The sequence below is a fragment of the Heptranchias perlo genome, chromosome 4 (assembly GCF_035084215.1).
Source record: "Heptranchias perlo isolate sHepPer1 chromosome 4, sHepPer1.hap1, whole genome shotgun sequence".
Lineage (NCBI taxonomy): Eukaryota > Metazoa > Chordata > Chondrichthyes > Hexanchiformes > Hexanchidae > Heptranchias > Heptranchias perlo.
Genome location: NC_090328.1, coordinates 66,442,480 through 66,464,472, shown reverse-complemented (window position 1 = coordinate 66,464,472; position 21,993 = coordinate 66,442,480). Strand labels below are relative to the sequence as shown.

Below are 21,993 nucleotides of genomic sequence, written 5' to 3'. Positions count from 1 at the left end.
GTGGAGGCTGAGTCATTGAATACATTCAAGGCTGAGTTAGACAAATTTTTGATCAGCAAGGGAGTCAAATGATATGGGGACAAGGCGGAAAGTGGAGTCGAGGTAAAAATCAGATCAGCCATGATCTCAATGAATGGCGGAGCAGGCTCGAGGGGCCAAATGGCCTACTCCTGCTCCTATCTCTTATGGTCTTACCATTCTTTAAAATTAGGAAAAATCCAGTCAGATGGTAACAAGGCTTTACAGTGAGAATACAAAGGGAGGATCAGGCTTGCATTATATGGTGCATCATATTCCACATCTCTTCATACTCAATTTAAAAAAAAAAATTGAAACAGAGCAACTAATTTGCACACAAGATCCCACAAATACCAAAGATAAATGAACAGTCAAATCAGTTTTTGTTGGCATCGAGGAGAGAGATATCCTCCAACTCTTCCCATGATCTCCTGCCTGCTTCACATCCTCCTTTATTGCACAGCTTTTCCTTAATTTATCTCTCCTCCACCATCAATAAACGTAGTGAAGTCGGTCACCTGCTCCCTTAATCCCTTTCCATCCCAGCTCGTGACCACCCAGCTTCCCTTCCTCAGTCCCATAATAGTGAACACAAACCCTGGAAAGTGCTCAGAAATGTCTACATGTAGATGAAGAGCACTAAAGAAATGCAAGTTGCTGTAGGTAGCTTTTGGGAAACAAGAGAAATACAATGGTGTCTAAACTTTAGACGTGAAGGCATTTTTCATACTCGTTTCTACATTGTGAAAAAGGCGGGATTTATATACAAATAAAGATTTGACACTACAGGAAATGAATCGAAAAGGGTTAAGAGCTGTTTCACATGCACAAAAGGTTTATATGCAAAAATCACCTCAGATTCACCTTTTTAGTACAGCATCTCGGTTTGAAAGATCCTTCTCTTGCCAAAACAGAATCCAGTGATGGTTTAAATATGACCCACATGAAAGATAATTTCTGCAGTGTGCACTTTAACTACCTCTAGAAACAACAGTATAAATTCTTTCAATATGCTATCATTTTATTTACAAAATTTCAAGTGAGAAATCATTTCATAGAAATGGTTTCAAAAGAACACAATCACATTCTATATAAATAGCATCAGATTGCAAACCGTTGTAAATTCACTCAGAACAAGAACTTATTTATGGTGCTTCTAAAGTCAAGCTTAACTACAATCCCCCTGCTGGCCAGACACAGTGGGGTAAACTTAGCCCCTGGATAAAGCATCATCTGGCCACAGTGCAAAGACGGAAATTGGACCGGGAGGATTGCATGCCTGTAACTGAGCCTGCCCAATTTTCTTGCCATTTAATTTAATGGAAGGAAAATCAGGCGGGCTCCACTTCAGATGTGTGATCACCTCTGCCCAAATTTCCCCTCTGAACTGTGCTCAGGCACTAAAGATGAAAACCTACCCCAGGTTCTTTGAAAATACTACACTCAACCAATTTCGAACTTGGCAGGAGTTTATCATATCAGACCACTGGCCAAGAGGATAATGCACATGGTCAACATATGCATTACGCAAAATATTCTCGTAACTTTTAGATTATGGAGTGCTTTTATAACCAGTGACTAGACTACTTCTAGAAAGTAGATTTCTTGAAATATACATATTATACATATTATAGGTGGTACACTACAAACCCCCGTGCTATTTTCCAAAAGCGTAAGTTCATTTCTAGATAAAAGGATTTGCTGGTCAATGGAACGCTTTATTGCACAGATAATGGAAGATTATTTGCATATTTCCTTAGACAGAAGGCCACACAGAATTGTGTTAAATACTGGATTGAAGCTTAAACAATCCTCGACTCTGTCCTGCAGAGAGTTCACATCACATTCCAGAGACTTATGACCTTGGTGGGCACAAAATGTACTGATGATCAAAAGTAGAGCACCTCATTCAGTTCCTTCCAGAAGCTTTTGCAGATTCTTCTGTATCTGAAAGTCAAGATACAAAATTTGAGAAATGTATGTACAGAGGAAAGTTCTGGGAAGTGACTAAGTGTTGCTTTCACAATGGCCCCTACCAACTTCAAATCACATTAAGGATATAAATTGAATTCAGAAAGCAAGTGACCCATTTGGGCAGTTTTCACTTAATTCATGAATATTCATTTTCCTTCATTTAATTTTAAATATGATGCAGAGGCACAATTATGTCCATTTGTACAACAGTCCCATTATTCTCACCCCTGACATTATAATGGGTGACAGGTGATGTCTGCAGTTTACGACAACTGTGCTGTTTACAACAACTAGTGAACTCCCAACAAAGGCATTGAATTTTAAATCCTCTTCCTCATCTACAAATGCCTCCACAATCCTGACCCATTCTACCTCTGCAACCTTTCCCAATCTTGTGCCCCTTCACATATGCAGACTTTGGCATCCTGTGTAATCTCTCCTTCCTCACCCCAATACTAATAGAAAGTAGATTTCTTGTAACGTATATGTTATAGGTGGTACACTACACTAAGGGGGTCAGCCTTGGCTCACTTGGTAGCACTCTTGCCTCAGAGTCTGACGGTAGTGGGTTCAAGTCCCACTCCAGAGATTTGAACACAAAATCTAGGCTGACACTTCAGTGCAGTACTGTTGGAGGTGCATCTTTCAGATGAGACGTTACAACGAGGCCCCGTCTGCCCTCTCAGGTGGACGTAAACGATCCATTGGCACTATTTCGAAGAAGAGCTGAGGAGTTCTCCCTGGTGCCCTGGCCAATATTCACCCCTCCACCAACATCACTAAAACAGCTTATCTTGTCATTATCACATTGTTGTTTGAGAGACTTTGCTGTGCGCAAATTGTCTGCCACGTTTCCTACATTGCAACAGTGACTACACTTCAAAAGTACTTCATTGGTTTTAAAGCGCTTTGGGACATCCTGAGGTCATGAAAGACGCTATATAAATGCAAGTTCATTCTTTTATTGGTGGTAGAAGACTTTAGTGCATGTGGCTCTACACTCTAATTCCCTCCCCAAGCCACTCAGGCTCTCTCCTGCCCCACGTTCTTTTCAGGTCTCATCTCTCCCTTGAAGGCTCAAAATCGGTTTCATGTTAAACGTGCTATATTGTTGTTAAACAATGTTATTTAATGCCATCTATGTCATTAGTTTTGTAGAAATGGGAGAGACCATACACAATAGATCCTAAAGTTTGTGCAAACATGTAGTAAGAAAAACATTTATAAAATGGCAAAAGGAAGAAAGAATGGGGTGATTTAAGAGATCCAGTGCTCCTGAAGATAGCATGATTTTCCAGAGATGTGCTCCCCATCAGCAGTACTCCACACTGGAGCCAGATTGTAAAAATCACCCCCTAATAAATATTCCCTGTTAGTCTACAGAGAGATATGTGTTGGTAAGATTGGATCAGCCTTTATGAACAGCCAAAGCTAAATCCTCAAAAGGGAAAAAAACCCTAATATTTGAATGAATTAATCAAAGAAAGTAACTTGTATTTATATTGTATTGATGTTTAGCTGTTCTCATCTTGCTGCCTCAGGATTTTCTTTCCTCCTCTCCTGAAGCCAATGGTTTATGTGGCATATAGTTCGACTGGCATTGACAGTGCATTGGTACTTCATAGTATAATCTTTAATTGGGTATTTCATTTAGATGTCAGCACGGTATTTGCGGTATAGTTTAATCCTATTGCGTTCAACGTCCATTTTCCAAAAGAAGTTGGAACCCTGACCGATTCCCTCCACCTCCCTGCACCGCAGGCACACTAAGCTTGCATGCTACCCCACTGCTGTCCTGGCTGAACACAGATCACAGATATATTACATCCCACACTGAACTTAACCACACAGCCACCCAAGATGCCATCTTTACAAAAGAAAACACCAACATTCTTGGAGTTATTGTACTGTAGAGTTTAAGAGCACCAACTATATAATCAGCGTACCACAATGCATAATCTGCTGCGATATGGTTTTATTTATGGGTATTTGAATAAATTATACTCACCTTTTCCAATTTTGCAAGATTTTCTGACAATTCATCATAGATCACATCCGTATTAACTTGGAACTGTAATCCCATGTCATGCTGAGTGAAGGAACTGCACAAAAAAGTAGGTGCAATAGAATTCATTGCTTTGCTTCATTAATTCAACAATCATAACTGAAGACCAAAAGGTTTAAAAGGACGTCATCCTGAAGAGTTTAAATCCACTCCCATCCATTCAATGCTACAAATATCAATAAACTAATTGCTCTAGTTCAGCAAGGATCTAAAAATACAGCTAACATAATGGAATCATGGGCAATTCCTTTATTGCCCCAAAACAGAAATTGTTGCTCATGATGAAATCTAAACTCTGTACAAAATGTTCTATCAACATGGTCCAGGGAAAGCTTTTCATACCAGTGAAGATAAAGCCCTTGTCGTTTAATAAGGACACAGTGCTTGCATTTTAAGTAGTGGCAGGGGCTTTAGATCAATCACATTTAGCACATTACAATTAAAAATGTCATTTCACAAAATATTCATTTGAACACTAACTCTCAAAACTGTGCCAGGCCACAAATCCATTATTGTATGTGAGCTAGCTATTCAGATTCTGTTATGTCCAACAGGGGAAAAGTATTGGCAATTACTAGCTAACTGAGCACCGAGAATTGGAAGATGCCACTTCTCAGGATAAGCCAGCCAAAACATAATACATATGGCCATTTCAAATTGACGGAACAAAAATTGGGTATAACTCATATCATCAAGTTTCCTAGTATCTGTCTTTTTAATACAAGCTCTGTACATTCAATGAAAATGCTTGTGATCCTTCCATATAACAGGCTATTGGTGAGTTGGAATTAGAACAATAGCAAAAGATAGTTTAAGATTTAAGAACACTCAGATCTCCTGTGGTGTTGTTCCACAGTGAGTCAGATATTTTATAAGTATAAGCAGGTTATGCCAAGTGATGATGGGGATTGTAGAGTAATCTGATGGCTCAAAGGTGTGCAGACAGATTGGGTGAGGAGGTTAAAGAATACCGATTTACCAGCATTAGGAACAACCTGGAGTAGTATTGAGATAAGAGTCTCAGGGTCCAATAGTATTATGAGGAGGTCCCCAGGTCTGAAAACACAGGGGGAGATGGTCCTGGGACCAGAGAGGCAAATCACAGGGTTTGGGAGCATTAGAAATGCAGTCTCGCAGTTTGTGAGCACTGACGGGGGTCCTGGATGTCGGAGTTGGGGAGGGAAGTAAAGTCAAGTCAGGGGAGACGGTCGAGCAAATTGCAGGCAGGGATTTGGAGCACGGGAAAGGAAGTGGGGGGGGGGGTGGAGGGGGAAGAAAGGGAAGGGGAGTTGTTGGGGTCTGGCAGCACTGGGGAGGAGAAGGGTCTCCTAGCCCCTAGCCTTGCAGGACCCATGAGAAAGAAAGAGACATTAACCGTTCTTGGACCTCTTTCAGACCATCAGGTAGCACCTTTCCACAATGTTCCTGCCCATTAACTGATGCCCCCTTTTGTGTCCTCAGTTTATCCCCACAATCCCCTACATTTTACTAATCAGTGGTTCCTATCACCACCAGCAGGCATTTATATATTGCCTTTAATGTAGGAAAATGTCCCAAGGTACTTCACAGAAGCTCAAAGAAAAACAGACACCAAGCCAAAAAGGAGAGATTATGAGTGGTGACCAAAAGGTTGGTCAAGGAGGTAGGTTTTAAGGAGTCTTAAAAGAAGAGAGTTTTGGAAAGGTGGAGGTGTTTAGAGGGGGAATTGCAGAGACTGGGATCTAGACAGTTGAAGCCACAGCGAACAAGGCAGGTGGGGGAGGAAAGAAAGAGGGTGCATAAGAGGCTGGAGTCAAGAACGACATCCAGGACCCCCGTCAGTGCTCACGGGTACGGTAGCATAGTGGTTATGTTACTGGACTAGTAATCCAGAGGCCTGGATGAAAATCCAGAGTCATGAGTTCAAATCCCGCCACGGCAGCTGGCGAATTTAAATTCAATTAATTAATTAAATTCAATTAATTAAATAAAAATCTGGAATTAAAATACTAGTATCAGTAATGATGGCCATGAAACTACCAGATTGTCGTAAAAACCCATCTGGTTCACTAATGTCCTTTAGGGAAGGAAACCTGCCATCCTTACCCGGTCTGGCCTATATGTGACTCCAGACCCACAGCAATGTGGTTGATTCTTAATTGCCCTCTGAAATGGCCTAGCAAGCCACTCAGTTGTAAAATCTCGCTACGAAAAGTCACAATAAGAATAAAACCGGACGGACCACCCGGCATCGGACCACTAGGCACCGGACACGACAACGGCAAAACACCAAGCCCAGTCGACCCTGCAAGGTCCTCCTTACTAACATCTGGGGACTTGTGCCAAAATTGGGAGAGCTGTCCCACAGACTAGTCAAGCAACAGCCTGACATAGCCATACTCACAGAATCATACCTTTCAGCCAACGTCCCAGACTCTTCCATCACCATCCCTGGGTATATCCTGTCCCACCGGCAGGACAGACCCACCAGAGGTGGCGGTACAGTGATATACAGTCAGGAGGGAGTGGCCCTGGGAGTCCTCAACATTGACTCTGGACCCCATGAAATCTCATGGCATCAGGTCAAACATGGGCAAGGAAACCTCCTGCTGATTACCACCTACCGTCCTCCCTCAGCTGATGAATCAGTCCTCCTCCATGTTGAGCACCACTTGGAGGAAGCACTGAGGGTAGCAAGGGCACAAAATGTACTCTGGGTGGGGGACTTCAATGTCCATCACCAAGAGAGGCTCGGTAGCACCACTGCTGGCCGAGTCCTGAAGGACATAGCTGCTAGACTGGGCCTGCGGCAGGTGGTGAGCGAACCAACACGAGGGAAAAACTTACTTGACCTCGTCCTCACCAATCTACCTTTCGCAAATGCATCTGTCCATGACAGTATTGGTAGAGAGTGACCACCGTACAGTCCTCGTGGAGATGAAGTCCCGTCTTCGCACTGAGGACACCATCCAACGTGTTGTGTGGCACTACCACCATACTAAATGGGATAGATTCAGAATGGATCTAGCAGCTCAAAACTGGGCATCCATGAGGCGCTGTGGGCCATCAGCAGCAGCAGAATTGTATTCCAGCACAATCTGTAACCTCATGGCCCGGCATATTCCTCACTCTACCATTACCAACAAGCCAGGGGATCAACCCTGGTTCAATGAGGAGTGTAGAAGAGCATGCCAGGAGCAGCACCAGGCGTACCTAAAAATGAGGTACCAACCTGGTGAAGCTACAACTCAGGACTACATGCATGCTAAACAGCGGAAGCAACATGCTACAGACAGAGCTAAGCGATTCCACAACCAACGGATCAGATCAAAGCTCTGCAGTCCTGCCACATCCAGTCGTGAATGGTGGTGGACAATTAAACAACTAACGGGAGGAGGAGGCTCTGCAAACATCCCCATCCTCAATGATGGCAGAGTCCAGCACGTGAGTGCAAAAGACAAGGCTGAAGCGTTTGCAACCATCTTCAGCCAGAAGTGCCGAGTGGATGATCCATCTCAGCCTCCTCCTGATATCCCCACAATCACGGAAGCGAGTCTTCGGCCAATTCGATTCACTCCACGTGATATCAAGAAACAGCTGAGCGCACTGGATACAGCAAAGGCTATGGGCCCCGACAACATCCCAGCTGTAGTGCTGAAGACTTGTGCTCCAGAACTAGCTGCGCCTCCAGCCAAGCTGTTCCAGTACAGCTACAACATTGGCATCTACCCGACAATGTGGAAAATTGCCCAGGTATGAACTGTCCACAAAAAGCAGGACAAATCCAATCCGGCCAACTACCGTCCCATCAGTCTACTCTCAATCATCAGCAAAGTGATGGAAGGTGTCGTCGACAGTGCTATCAAGCGGCACTTACTCACCAATAACCTGCTCACCGATGCTCAGTTTGGGTTCCGCCACGACCACTCGGCTCCAGACCTCATTACAGCCTTGGTCCAAACATGGACAAAAGAGCTGAATTCCAGAGGTGAGGTGAGAGTGACTGCCCTTGACATCAAGGCAGCATTTGACTGAGTGTGGCACCAAGGAGCCCTAGTAAAATTGAAGTCAATGGGAATCAGGGGAAAAACTCTCCAGTGGCTGGAGTCATACCTAGCACAAAGGAAGATGGTAATGGTTGTTGGAGGCCAATCATCTCAGCCCCAGGACATTGCTGCAGGAGTTCCTCAGGCAGTGTCCTAGGCCCAACCATCTTCAGCTGCTTCATCAATGACCTTCCCTCCATCATAAGGTCAGAAATGGGGATGTTCGCTGATGACTGCACAGTGTTCAGTTCCATTCGCAACCCCTCAAATAATGAAGCAGTCCGAGCCCGCGTGCAGCAAGACCTGGACAACATCCAGGCTTGGGCTCACAAGTGGCAAGTAACATTCGCGCCAGATAAGTGCCAGGCAATGACCATCTCCAAAAAGAGAGAGTCTAACCACCTCCCCCTGACATTCAACGGCATTACCATCGCCGAATCCCCCACCATCAACATCCTGGGGGTCACCATTGAACAGAAACTTAACTGGACCAGCCATATAAATACTGTGGCTACTGGAGCAGGTCAGAGGCTGGGTATTCTGTGGCGAGTGACTCACCTCCTGACTCCCTAAAGCCTTTCCACCATCTACAAGGCACAAGTCAGGAGTGTGATGGAATACTCTCTACTTGCCTGGATGAGTGCAGCTCCAACAACACTCAAGAAGCTCGACACCATCCAAGATAAAGCAGCCCGCTTGATTGGCACCCCATCCACCACCCTGAACATTCACTCCCTTCACCACCGGCACACCGTGGCTGCAGTGTGCACTATCCACAGGATGCACTGCAGCAACTCGCCAAGGCTTCTTCGACAGCACCTCCCAAACCCGCGACCTCTACCACCTAGAAGGACAAGAGCAGCAGGCACATGGGAACAACCCCACCTGCACGTTCCCCTCCAAGTCACACACCATCCCGACTTGGAAATATATCGCCGTTCCTTCATTGTCGCTGGGTCAAAATCCTGGAACTCCCTTCCTAACAGCACTGTGGGAGAACCGTCACCACACGGACTGCAGCGGTTCAAGAAGGCGGCTCACCACCACCTTCTCAAGGGCAATTAGGGATGGGCAATAAATGCTGGCCTTGCCAGCGATGCCCACATCCCGTGAACGAATAAAAAAAAAGAAAGCTGGAGATGGTAGAGAGTGGGGAGGACATAAAAAACCTGCAGGGGGTTATAGACAGGCTGGGTGAGTGGGCGGAGATTTGGCAGATGCAATATAATATTGGAAAATGTGAGGTTATGCACTTTGGCAGGAAAAATCAGAGAGCAAGTTATTTTCTTAATGGCGAGAGACTGGAAAGTACTGCAGTACAAAGGGATCTGGGGGTCCTCGTGCAAGAAAATCAAAAAGTTGGTATGCAGGTGCAGCAGGTGATCAAGAAAACCAACGGAATGTTGGCTTTTATTGCTAGGGGGATAGAATATAAAAACAAGGAGGTATTGCTGCAGTTATATAAGGTATTGGTGAGACCGCACCTGGAATACTGCATACAGTTTTGGTCTCCATACTTAAGAAAAGACATACTTGCTCTCGAGGCAGTACAAAGAAGGTTCACTCGGTTAATCCCGGGGATGAGGGGGCGGACATATGAGGAGAGGTTGAGTAGATTGGGACTCTACTCATTGGAGTTCAGAAGAATGAGAGGCGATCTTATTGAAACATATAAGATTGTGAAGGGTCTTGATCGGGTGGATGCAGTAAGGATGTTCCCAAAGATGGGTGAAACTAGAACTAGGGGGCATAATCTTAGAATAAGGGGCTGCTCTTTCAAAACTGAGATGAGGAGAAACTTCTTCACTCAGAGGGTGGTCGGTCTGTGGAATTTGCTGCCCCAGGAAGCTGTGGAAGCTACATCATTAGATAAATTTAAAACAGAAATCGACAGTTTCCTAGAAGTAAAGGGAATTAGGGGTTATGGGGAGCGGGCAGGAAATTGGACATGAAGCTGAGTTCGGATCGGTCAATGCCCTGTGGGTGGCGGAGAGGGCCCAGGGGCTATGTGGCCGGGTCCTGCTCCGACTTCTTGTGTTCTTTAGATTTGTGGTTGGGATCAGATCAGCCATGATCTTATTGAATGGCGGAGCAGGCTTGAGGGGCCGATTGGCCTACTCCTGCTCCAATTTCTTATGTTCTTATGTTCTTATGGTTAGAGATTGGGAGGGGTGAGGCAGTTTATGCATTTAAAACACAAGTAACAAGGCATTGGGACAAATGTATATTAGTCAGTCAGTGAGCATGGTCATGATGGGAGTGTGTGCTTTGGTGTGGGACAGGGCAAATTTTCTTCTTCTGTGCTACTGATTTATGCTCAGATCACATTTGCTAAGTATTGGAATAAAAATTGTTTTATTGAATTGAAGCCACCATTTGGTTCACACTACATATTTTAGCTTTCCTTCCCAAGATGGCAACTCATGCTGTTGTATGGTTCAATAGGCATCAGCTGTCCCACCAGCACCTTGCAAAACAGACCACTCCATGTCTGACGATACATTCAACTGTGTTTGGGGGTGGTGGGGGGGTGGGGGAAGAAAAAAAAGTCACTTAAGACCAGCACACACACAGTTCACTGGATAGCAGTCACAAGCAGGAACCCTGGGTGATTTTTCCTCTCCATAATCCAGGAATACAATTATGGCTGCAGTGACACCACTATTCTCAGCCAGAGTGGAGATGATTGGGAAATTCCCCCGTCAATCATGCCTGGAGACCACACTGCTGTAAGTGACTAGGATTGATTTTAAGCACATAATTTGTACTGTGTAACTATCCTCCACTCACTGCATTTTGCTGGAGAAATAACCCTGCTTTTATCTGGAGACTTTGCTGTTGTTTTGGTTTTGAGTTCAGTTTGCTTAAGTTGGTGCTACTCACTGGCTGACTATTTTTAGTATTAAGCATTAGTGAGGTTTCCAATTAAAATTAGGCCATTGAAGAGAGGTCAAAACAGCCCATCGGTCATTAATGACCAAACTTACAGTTACTGCAATTTAACCTTCAATTGCAAAAGCAGAGCCAATAAATTGTTTAGCCAACTGAATATGAATACTTACTCTTTGTGATGTTTGTGGTATTCTGGCAATGCTCCCAATGAGGCTAGGCGCTGCTCCAAAGCAATTATTTTTAAACCCATGTAGAAGGATGACAGAACTAGCGCAATGACTCTGTAAAACAAGTGATCCTTTAGCAAGCATTTTATGCTCTGTGGTACAAGACAAATTCCCACACGACTGTGGCCAGTTACATACAACACATTTTCCAATGTGCAGCAGCTTTTAAATTCAGTATTTTTACATTTATGTAAAGAAGTTCTCAAACAGCAGTTATTTCTAGTGTCCAATTAAATTCTATGTAATTTCTAAAAGACTTTGCTCTTCAATCAGCCAATACTTCAACTGTGCCCAAGTGTCTAGGAACTTGACTTCACCACTATCTTTGAATCAACGGTTACTTCTCTGCTACTGAAAGAATTTAGTCCTTCCTTTAACCCAAAAAAGATTCACAAAATTAGAAAATCCAACTTCAAATTAAACTTAAAACACAAGATGGTTGGTTTTGATAAGATAATGACATTCTTTGTAAACACCTCCCTCTCCCAAACAATAACCTGCATTTATATAATGCCTTTATCATAGTTAAACAAGGCGCTTCACAGGAGTGATTATCAAACAAAATTTGACGCCGAGCCACATAAGTAGATATTAGGAATGGAGACGGTCACTGAGGTAGGTTTAAACGGGCATCTTAAAAAGGAGAGGTTGAGAGATTTAGGGAGGGAATTCCAGAGCTTAGGGCCTGGGCAGCTGAAGGCATGGCCGCCAATGGTGGAGCAATTAAAATCGGGGATGTGCAAGAGGGAAGAATTGGACAAGCACGGAGATCGCGGAGGGTTGTAGGAGGTTACAGAGATAACGAGGGGAGAGGCTATGGAGGGATTTGAAAACATGGATAAAATTTAAAAATCGAGACGTTCCCAGACCAGGAGTCAATGTAGGTCAGCGAGCACAGGGGTGATGGGAGAACGGGACTTGGTGCAAGTTAGGAAACGGGCAGCAGAGTTTTGGATGAGCTCAAGTTTATGGAGGGTGGACGATGGGAGGCTGGCCAGGAGAGCATTGGAATAGTCTTGTTTAGAGGTAACAAAGGCATGGATGAGGGTTTCAGCAGCAGATGAGCTGAGGCAGGGGCGGAGACGGGCGATGTTACGGAGGTGGAAGTAGGCAGTCTTGGTGATGGAGCGGATATGTGGTCGGAAGCTCATCGCTGGGTCAAATAGGACACCAAGGTTGCAAACGGTCTGGTTAAGCCTCAGACAGTGGCCAGGAAGAAGGATGGAGTCGGTAGCTAGGGAACGGAGTTTGTGGCAGGGACTGAAGACAATGGTTTCAGTCTTCCCAATATTTATTTGGAGGAAATTTTTAACTCATCCAGTCAAACAAGTAGTGTGACAAAACAGACAGTGGAGGGGTTGAGGGAGGTAGAGCTGGGTGTCGTCAGCGTACATGTCGAACCTGAACTGTTTTCAGATGATGTTGCTGAGTGACAGCATATAGATGAGGAATAGGAGGGGGCCAAGGATAAGTCATTGGGGAACTCTAGGTAATGTTGCAGGAGCGGGAACAGAAGCCATTACAGGTGATTCTCCGGCTTCAACTGCACAGATAAGAATGGAACCAGGCAACGACGGAGAGGTGTTGGAGGAGGATGATGTGGTCAACTGTGTCAAAGGTTGCTTGCAGGTAGAGAAGGAATAGTTTACCATGGTCACAGTCATATAGGATGTCACTTGTGACTTTGAGAAGGACCATTTCAGAACCGTGGCAGGGGCTGAAACCTGATTGAAGGGATTCAAACATGGAGTTATGGGAAAGATAAGCACAGATTTGGGAGGCGACAACACGTTCAAGGACTTGAGAGGAGAGGGAGGTTGGAGATGGGAGCGGTAGTTTGCAAAGACAGAGGGGTCAAGGGTGGGTTTTTTGAGGAGGGGTGTGATGACGGCAGATTTGATGGAGAGGGACAGGGCCCTAGAAGGAACCGTTAACAATATCAGCTAACATGGGGGCCAGGAAGGGAAGTTGGGTGGTCATCAGTTTGGTGGGAATAGGGTCGAGGGAGCAGGAGGTGGGTCTCATGGTGAAGCTGAGCTTGGAGAGGGCATGAGGGGAGATAGGAGTTCAGGTCTAGGGCAGGGGGGAAACTGTAGGGGAAGTCTGGCTTGCTGGACTAGGGGAAGGGAGAGAAGTGGCAGAGGCAGCTGAACGGACGATGATCTCAATCTTAGTGACAAAGTAGTCCATGAGTTCCTCGCATTTGCTGTTGGAGGTGAGGGTGGAGGGGGAAGGGAAGAATGGGGTCGTCATCAAGAGGAAGAACATCCAAGAAAAATGAACTTTTCCCAACATCCCCAGCCCCACCCTGGTCACTCAGCATTAGCATCAAGCACTCAAGATCAGATATAGCACAGGCTGAACTCCTACTAATCTACCTCAACGAGCCTTAACTTCAACTGCAGAAAAGCATCCGTTACTGCACAAGTGTGAATTTACCACTACCCGCACCAGCCATCCTCCTGACCTTTCAGAGTGGGATTCCCAGTTTGTGGGTAGCTTGGTGCTGTGGCCTGAAGCCTGCTAGGGCCTGGATTGAGATTGGCCAGACTTATTTAACACAGGACACTTGTACTTATGTCTTTTTGCTGGCTGCATCAGTCCAGGTTCCAGAGGTGAAAGAATCCTAATCTAATAGGATATCCAGTCCCAATTTAGCTAGTATCTTTAAGAGGTCCGTTGACGACAAATGTAAACTATATCAAATTTTATCTATCAACAAGTGGCTCTAAAATTCAATGCAGTCTTTTTAAAGTAATTAAAAACAATACTCACATAACCAGATAGAGCACCAGCAAGGTATTCACAGAAAGATGCTGTACACCATGAGATTTCACTTTGTGTAATATCCCCCATACCAAGGAATGTTCTGCAAGTGTACAGTAAGAATCAGAGCAATACTTTTCTTCAAAAATACACAAAACCGATTACATCTCTGTTCAGCAGACGCAAGCAAAAATGAGAAAAACCAGAAGAACTACTGATCATTTTCCTTCTGTAAAAGTAGTTACAATCAGTGCCCAAAGCTACGGTAACAAAAAGGCAGCTGATTTTTCAAGATGTTGAGGTGGCTAGTGGTTTCTTGAACCACAAGATGGTTATTCTTCTTTCTTCTTTCTTATTCTTAGAATAAGAAAGAAGAAATGGCAAAACCTCAAATGCTTGGTTCATTTATTTCTATAGCTAGGCTGAGCTCTTAGTTGATTGGAAAATCTCAGGCATTAGTGAAGAAAACACAACATAACCTTAGTCATGGGACTTTCAAGTATTATAGGTGCTCACAGTGCCCTTTTAAAGTCTGGCCAACATTTTGTATACATCAACCAGAAACCAGTACTCACTGTTCTCAAGACAACTTTTTCTCTTCACTTCAGATATTTCTTTTATGTGAACATCAGCACGCACAGGAATATCATCATTCTTTGCAATTTTCAGTAATGTTTGGGCCGCACTTGTAAACTCTGTATAACCAAGATAGTTATTTGTATTTGAACATTTTGCAAAGAAAAGGCTGTGTTCTAACCATGTAGGGTGGCACTGCAATCTACATGCTCAACATTACAGTTCAGAGAAACATTTTTACAACATTGATAGTGTTCCGATGAAGCATTATTCAGATCATTCATTCAAAATCTTGCCAGCCAAATAATTCAACATCTTGCATGCATTCTCACTTGCTCAGTGAACATTACAAATCTTCCAGCTCCAAGTTCCTGCAGAGTACAAAACAACCCCAGTTACTAATTCTTGACTGTAATGGACATTATAAATCACAATGTCCATGATTTTCAGCTCCTCAAACTTTTAAAGTAATTTTTGGTACTCATTCTAGTGCTTGCGATTGTGTACTTTGCTTATTATTAGGTTTTAACATATGTTTAATTACTCATCATTTCTGCACTGACATTTACCAACACCATTTTAGCACTAAGGTACCTGGATAACTAGAGGTTCTACCATGAATTTTAGCTAACCAAATCTAATCTGTTCAGGAATTTAACAAAACCCAACACACAGTTACACAATCACCTTTTGAATTCTAGAAAGCGTGGCAGACACTCAAAGTGAGTGACTAATCTTGTTAAAATTAAATACTAATGTACTTGACAATGTGAATTGATCACTAAATTATCAAAGTGGCACCTTATTCCTATGAGCTGCCTTAAACAATAAAACTGACCAACCGTGAGAATTTTCAGACTCTGGAGTTTGAGATCCAGAGCTACTCGAATGCTCCAATTCCCGTCTTCTACGCACTGCAGCAAGATCGGACAAATCTTCTATATTGAACTCCTTTTTTATTTAAAAAGACGACATTTTATAAATTTTGTATTAGTTTGTTTGCGGATTGTACATATGCATCAATACAAATCAGTCCTTACTTAATTAGAGTCCTAGGTGGTCTCATCTGCAGTCAGCAAATGCAACACAGGAAAACAAGTGTTTAGAGTATGTATTTACTATCTTCCACATTCACGTTCAAACTAGTGACTAGCTTCTTGTAATTTATCACCCACTCATCAGATTATGGGAACGCTTGACTTAAAAACCTGCAATCTCCAAGAATGTGGTTATTAGTGGCAACAAAAAAACAGGAGCCAATAGTGATTCAGCTGCAATAATAATCCTTTTACCTTTTCACATTTCTTAAAACGGCTAATAATACAAATACTCAAACATTCATTAATCCTGCTGTGAAGTGTGCAATCTTTCTGGAAAATGGCTTAACGACAATCGACGAAGCCCAGCATGTGATAGTATTTTTATGGGGGGGGGGGGGGAGAAAGAGAAGTAGGGAGGGCAGCCCCTAATATACAAGGAAGTACTGAGTTTTGCAACTGGTTGCAAAGAATAACAGTTTCAACTATTGAGTGCCTGAAATCACTCAATGGCTGAGAGCACAAAGGCGAGATATGAATCTATTACTGTTAAATAGCAACACAGGGCATACAAGACGTGAGGTATAAAGTAGTGGCAAGATATGTGCAAAGTAGCAGCAAGAATGCTGCACTGACATATGTCGGCAAGGATGCAAGAAGTAAGGTAGAAGTGAAAATAGGGCAATGCAAATTACATTATAAGTTTTATAAGGTAATGTACTGCAGGAAGACTTTCCATGGGCCAAATCACCCTGTTTCAATACCCAGCGCGTTTATATTCAAAGACAAACCCACAACAAGGAATCAAATCATGAAACAGGTGATAGGTCCATGATATTAAACAACTCAACTCTATATGAGGAAGCAATAGTTAAGGTTTATTTGGGAGGGAGGCTCTGGAAATCATTTGGACTATGGAGATTGCCGTTTGTGCCAAATTCTGAGCGCATCTCTGCAATGGGCTTCCACACCCTGGGAACTGGGTCATGACATTTAATGTATAATTTTTTAAAACAAACTTTCATCCCACTTTAGATTCAAACTAGTTCCCATTAAGAAAGAGAATGTGATGGAGAAGTTAGCAGCACAGAAGGAGGCCAAATTGGCCTAATGTGTTTGTGCCGACTTGTTGCCAGAGCGATGTAAATCTAATCCTATTGCCCTGCTGTTTCCCAAGTGAGTGAGAGATGCAATCCACTGCACTATTCAGTTTCTCCCATGCCCCCTTAGGTGTGTGCGTGTGCGCGCGGGTGAAACCAGTACAATGTTGTGGGGTTTTTAAAAGACATTTTCTACAAGGTGATTGGGAAATAGGCCAGCTCAATTACATACAGGCAGAAAGGGATAAGCAACAACTGACTCCCAGCCACTCTGGATTTGGAATTCAATAGTTTACTGGTGTACTTGGATCTACAACATTCCACTTCTAAGTATAGACTAGCAAATTAATCATTTTTTTTAAGCATTTGCTTGCTAATTGAGAATACAGCCAGGACTTCTAACCATTTTTGGGATCTACTGAAATTCAAGTAAATGTTTATATGAATCTAAAGTTACCAGATAAGGACTTGTAGGTCCAAGTATGTAGTCAGTTAGAATTTATTCAGGGAGACCTACCCTGTTAAACTGTAAACGTCATTGTATATGCCATTTATTGTCGTTTGAAAAAAAAACAATAGTCTCCACTTAAGTTGCAGTTTTAACTTGCACACCTGGCTCTAATACAGCCTCATTACAAAATAACTCAACTTCTACTTATCAGGACACCAAAGATTCTCCTGAGGGTAGCATAATTATTCACTTCTGCATAAAGTTTACTTAGTGACTGTCAGAAAACAATTTTCCAAATGGTATTCACCTTTGTGTCAATTGCTTACTGCCTACGTAGGCAAATTGATGGAATCGTCATCCACTGCTGGTTGTGTATTTTATTTTATAAACTGCCTCAATAGGTTTTTTGGATGAATCCATCTGTGCATTTGCAGAGCACCTAGGGCTTGATTACAAAGTTTTCATCCAGTTTCTGCTTTGATGCTGGGCTGAATGTCCATCTCCTTTCTACTAGTATTTCAACAATATTTTGGCATTGCTAAGGCTCACTCCTAATAGTCCCTGCTGCAGTTATTTTCTTTAATTTTTGCTTCCAATGAAAGTTTTTATTCTACATATCATGTAGCATATTTAATATTTTTCAGTACAAACTGGGATTTTCAGCCAACCTTCACAGTGATCCTCAACAGACTTGCTGGTTTATACTAGTCTGGGCATACATTCTTGGCCTACCCAGTTGTGCCATGTTGATTCAGTGCAGTTCCCACTCATTTTCTTGTTCTCTAGGAAAAGGTGCAATGTGTATCAGCTTCCATGCATCAAGTGAAAGGGCCCCACTAAAGCAACTATGGACTCTGTGTTCTTTCTCTTCTATCCATCTATTTCTGTGGGGAAGTGACTGGCCTCCACTTGGAAACTGCCAATGAGCTTACCATTGTGGGGTATCGTAGGCACTGTGCTCCATTACTCTTTGGTGCTACATGCCCTCAATAAAGAAATTTCATTATTCTCAACGAATGTACATTCCATGAGAAATAAAAACTTCATAGGAAGTGATCCATCCATGGCTAACTAAAGAAGTTAAGGATAGTATTAGATTAAAAGAGGCTTATAATGTTGCAAAGTAGAGTAGTAAGCCTGAGGATTGGGAGAGTTTTGGAATCCAAAAGGATGACCAAAAAATTGAGGAAGAAATTAGAATATGACAGTAAACTAGCAAGAAATATTAAAAGATTGTAAAAGCTTCTACAAGTATGTAAAAAGGAAGAGAGACAAAAGTAAATGTGGGTCCCTTAGAGGCAGAGACAGGAGAAATTATAATGGGGAATAAGGAAATGGCTGAGACATTAAACAAATATTTTGTAACTGTCTTCACAGTAGAAGACACAAAAAAAATACCAGAAATAGTGGGGAACCAAGGGGTTAACGAGAGTGAGGAACCTAAAGTAATTAATATTAGTAAAGAAAGAATACTGGAGAAATTAGTGGGACTAAAAGCTGACAAATCCCCTGGACCTACATCCTAGGGTTCTAAAAGATGTGGCTGCATTGGTTGTGATATTTCAAAATTTCCTAGATTCTAGAATAGTACCAGCAGATTGGAAGGCAGCAAATGTAACACTGGTATTCAAGAAAGGAGGGAGAGAAAAAAAGGGAACTACAGGCCTGTTAGTCTGACATCAGTCATCAGGAAAATGCTGCAATCCATTATTAAAGGAAGTGGTAGCAGGGCACTTAGAAAATCATAATATAATTAGGCAGGGTCAACATGGTTTTATGAAAGGGAAATCATGTTTGACAGATCTAGGAGAGTTTTTTTTTTGAGGATGTAACGAGCAGGGTAGATACAGGGGAACCAGTGGATGCAGTATATTTGGATTTTCGAAGGCATTCGATAAAGGTGCCGCACAAGGTGCCTCACATCCAGTTGTGGGTGGTGGTGGACAATTAAACAACTAACGGGAGGAGGAGGTTGTGTAAACATCCCCATTGATGGCAGAGCCCAGCACGTGAGTGCAAAAGGCAAGGCTGAAGCGTTTGCAACCATCTTCAGCCAGAAGTGCCGAATGGATGATCCATCTCGGTCTCCTCCCGATATCCCCACCATCAGAGAAGCCAGTCTTCGGCCAATTCGATTCACTCCACGTGATATCAAGAAACGGCTGAGTGCACTGGACACAGCAAAGGCTATGGGCCCGGACAACATCCCGGCTGTAGTGCTGCAAGACTTGTGCTCCAGAACCAGCCACGCCTCTAGCCAAGCTGTTCCAGTACAGCTACAACACTGGCATCTACCCGACAATGTGGAAAATTGCCCGGTTATGTCCTGTCCACAAAAAAAGACAAATCCAATCCGGCCAATTACCGCCCCATCAGTCTACTCTCAATCATCAGCAAAGTGATGGAAGGTATCGTCGACAGTGCTATCAAGCGGCACTTACTCACCAATAACCTGCTCACCTATGCTCAGTTTGGGTTCCGCCAGGACCACTCGGCTCCAGACCTCATTACAGCCTTGGTCCAAACGTGGACAAAAGAGCTGAATTCCAGAGGTGAGGTGAGTGTTACTGTCCTTGACATCAAGGCAGCATTTGATTGAATGTGGCACCAAGGAGCCCTAGTAAAAGTGAAGTCAATGGGAATCATGGGGAAAACTCTCCAGTGGCTGGAGCCATGCCTAGCACAAAGGAAGATGGTAGTGGTTGTTGGAGGCCAATCATCTCAGCCCCAGGACATTGCTGCAGGAGTTCCTCAGGGCAGTGTCCTTGGTCCAACCATCTTCAGCTGTTTCATCAATGACCATCCCTCAATCATAAGGTCAGAAATGGGGATGTTTGCTGATGATAGCACAGTGTTCAGTTCCATTCGCAACCCCTCAGATAATGAAGCAGTCCGAGCCCGCATGCAGCAAGACCTGGACAACATCCAGGCTTGAGCTCATAAGTGGCAAGTAACATTTGCGCCAGACAAGTGCCAGGCAATGACCATCTCCAACAAGAGAGTCTAACCACCTCCCCTTCACATTCAACGGCATTACCATCGCCGAATCCCCCACCATCATCATCCGGGGTGGGGGGTCACCATTGACCAGAAACTTAACTGGACCAGCCACATAAATACTGTGGCTACAAGAGCAGGTCAGAGGCTGGGTATTCTGTGGCGAGTAATTAACCTCCTGACTCCCCAAAGCCTTTCCACCATCTACATGGCACAAGTCAGGAGTGTGATGGAATACTCTCCACTTGCCTGGATGAGTGCAGCTCCAACAACACTCAAGAAGCTCGACACCATCCAGGACAAAGCAGCCCGTTTGATTGGCACCCCATCCACCACCCTAAACATTCACTCCCTTCACCACCGGCACACTGTGGCTGCAGTGTGTACCATCCACAAGATGCACTGTAGCAATTCGCCAAGGCTTCTTTAACAGCACCTCCCAAACCGTGACCTCTACCACCTAGAAGGACAAGAGCAGCAGGCACATGGGAACAATACCACCTGCACGTTCCCCTCCAAGTCACACACCATCCTGACTTGGAAATATATCGCCGTTCCTTCATCATCGCTGGGTCAAAATCCTGGAACTCCCTTCCTAACAGCACTGTGGGACAATAGTCACCATAGTGACTGCAACGGTTCAAGGCGGCAGCTTATCACCTTCTCAAGGGCAATTTGGGATGGGCAATAAATGCTGGCCTCGCCAACGACACCCACATCCCATGAGCGAATTAAAAAAAAGGTAAGGACTCATGGGGTTGGGGGGGCAATATATGAGCATGGATAGAGGATTGGTTAATGGATAGAAAACAGTAGGAATAAATGGATCATTTTCAGGTTGGCAGGCTGTAACTAGCGGGGTGCTGCAAGGATCAGTGCTTGGGCCTCAGTTATTTACAATCTTAATGACTTAGATGAAGGGACAGAGTATAATGTATCCAAGTTTGCTGACGATACAAAGCTAGGTGGGAAAGTAACCAGTGAGGAGGACAGAGTCTAAAAAGGGATATAGGCAGGCTAAGTGAGTGGGCAAGAAGGTGGCAGATAGAGTATAATGTGGGGAAATATGAGATTATTCACATAGGTAGGAAGAATATTTTTTAAAATGGTGAGAAACTATTAAATGTTGGTGTTGAGAGATTTGGGTGCCTTGTACATGAAACACAAAGTTAACATGCAGGTACAGCAAGCAATTGGGAAGGCAAATGGTATGTTGGCCTTTATTGCAAGGGGGTTGGAGTACAAGAGTAAAGATGTCTTGCTACAGTTGTACAGGGCGTTAGTGAGACCACACCTGGAGTATTGTGTACAATTTTGGTCTCCTTAGCTAAGGATGGATATACTTGCCTTAGAGGTGGCCCAACAAAGGTTCACTAGATTGATTCCTGGAATGAGGGGGTTGTCCTATGAGGAAAGATTGAGTAGAATGGGCCTATACTCTCTGGAGTTTAGAAGAATGAGAAGTGATCTCATTGAAACATAAGATTCTGAGAGGGCCTGACATGGTAGATGCAGAGATGCTGTTTCTCCTGGTTGGAGAGTTGAGAACTAGGGGGCATAATGTCAGGATAAAGGGTCGACCATTTAGGACTGAGATGAAGAGAAAGTCTCTACCCCAGAGGCCTGTCAGAGTATATTCAATGTTGAGATCAATAGATTTTTGAACTCTAAGGGAATCAAGGCATATGGGGTATCGGGCAGGAAAGTGGAGTTGAGGTTGAAGATCAGCCATGATCTTATCGAATGGAGGAGCAAGCTCAAGGAGCCATATGGCGTACTCCTGCTCCTATTTCTTATGTTCCCAAGCAAGGTATTATGCAAGACTAGGGCTCTTGAGAATTCAGAGTAACAGCAGAAAACATCAA

At 43.7% G+C, this 21,993-nt stretch overlaps 1 protein-coding gene across 3 annotated transcripts in view; it reads right to left on the bottom strand.

The window, feature by feature from the left end:
• Window positions 1-1,018: 1,018 nt before the first annotated feature.
• LOC137320983 (GRAM domain-containing protein 2B) overlaps window positions 1,019-21,993 on the bottom strand; it is a 92,378-nt gene continuing 71,403 nt past the window's right edge. For all 3 annotated transcript variants that reach the window (XM_067983051.1, XM_067983052.1, XM_067983053.1), the window contains 6 exons: window positions 15,386-15,494; window positions 14,543-14,662; window positions 13,977-14,070; window positions 11,145-11,255; window positions 4,001-4,094; window positions 1,019-1,965 (listed from right to left, as the gene is read on the bottom strand). In XM_067983051.1, coding sequence (XP_067839152.1) covers window positions 1,924-1,965; window positions 4,001-4,094; window positions 11,145-11,255; window positions 13,977-14,070; window positions 14,543-14,662; window positions 15,386-15,494 — 570 coding nt within the window. In that variant the 3' untranslated portion in view covers window positions 1,019-1,923. The remainder of the gene's footprint in view (window positions 1,966-4,000; window positions 4,095-11,144; window positions 11,256-13,976; window positions 14,071-14,542; window positions 14,663-15,385; window positions 15,495-21,993) is intronic.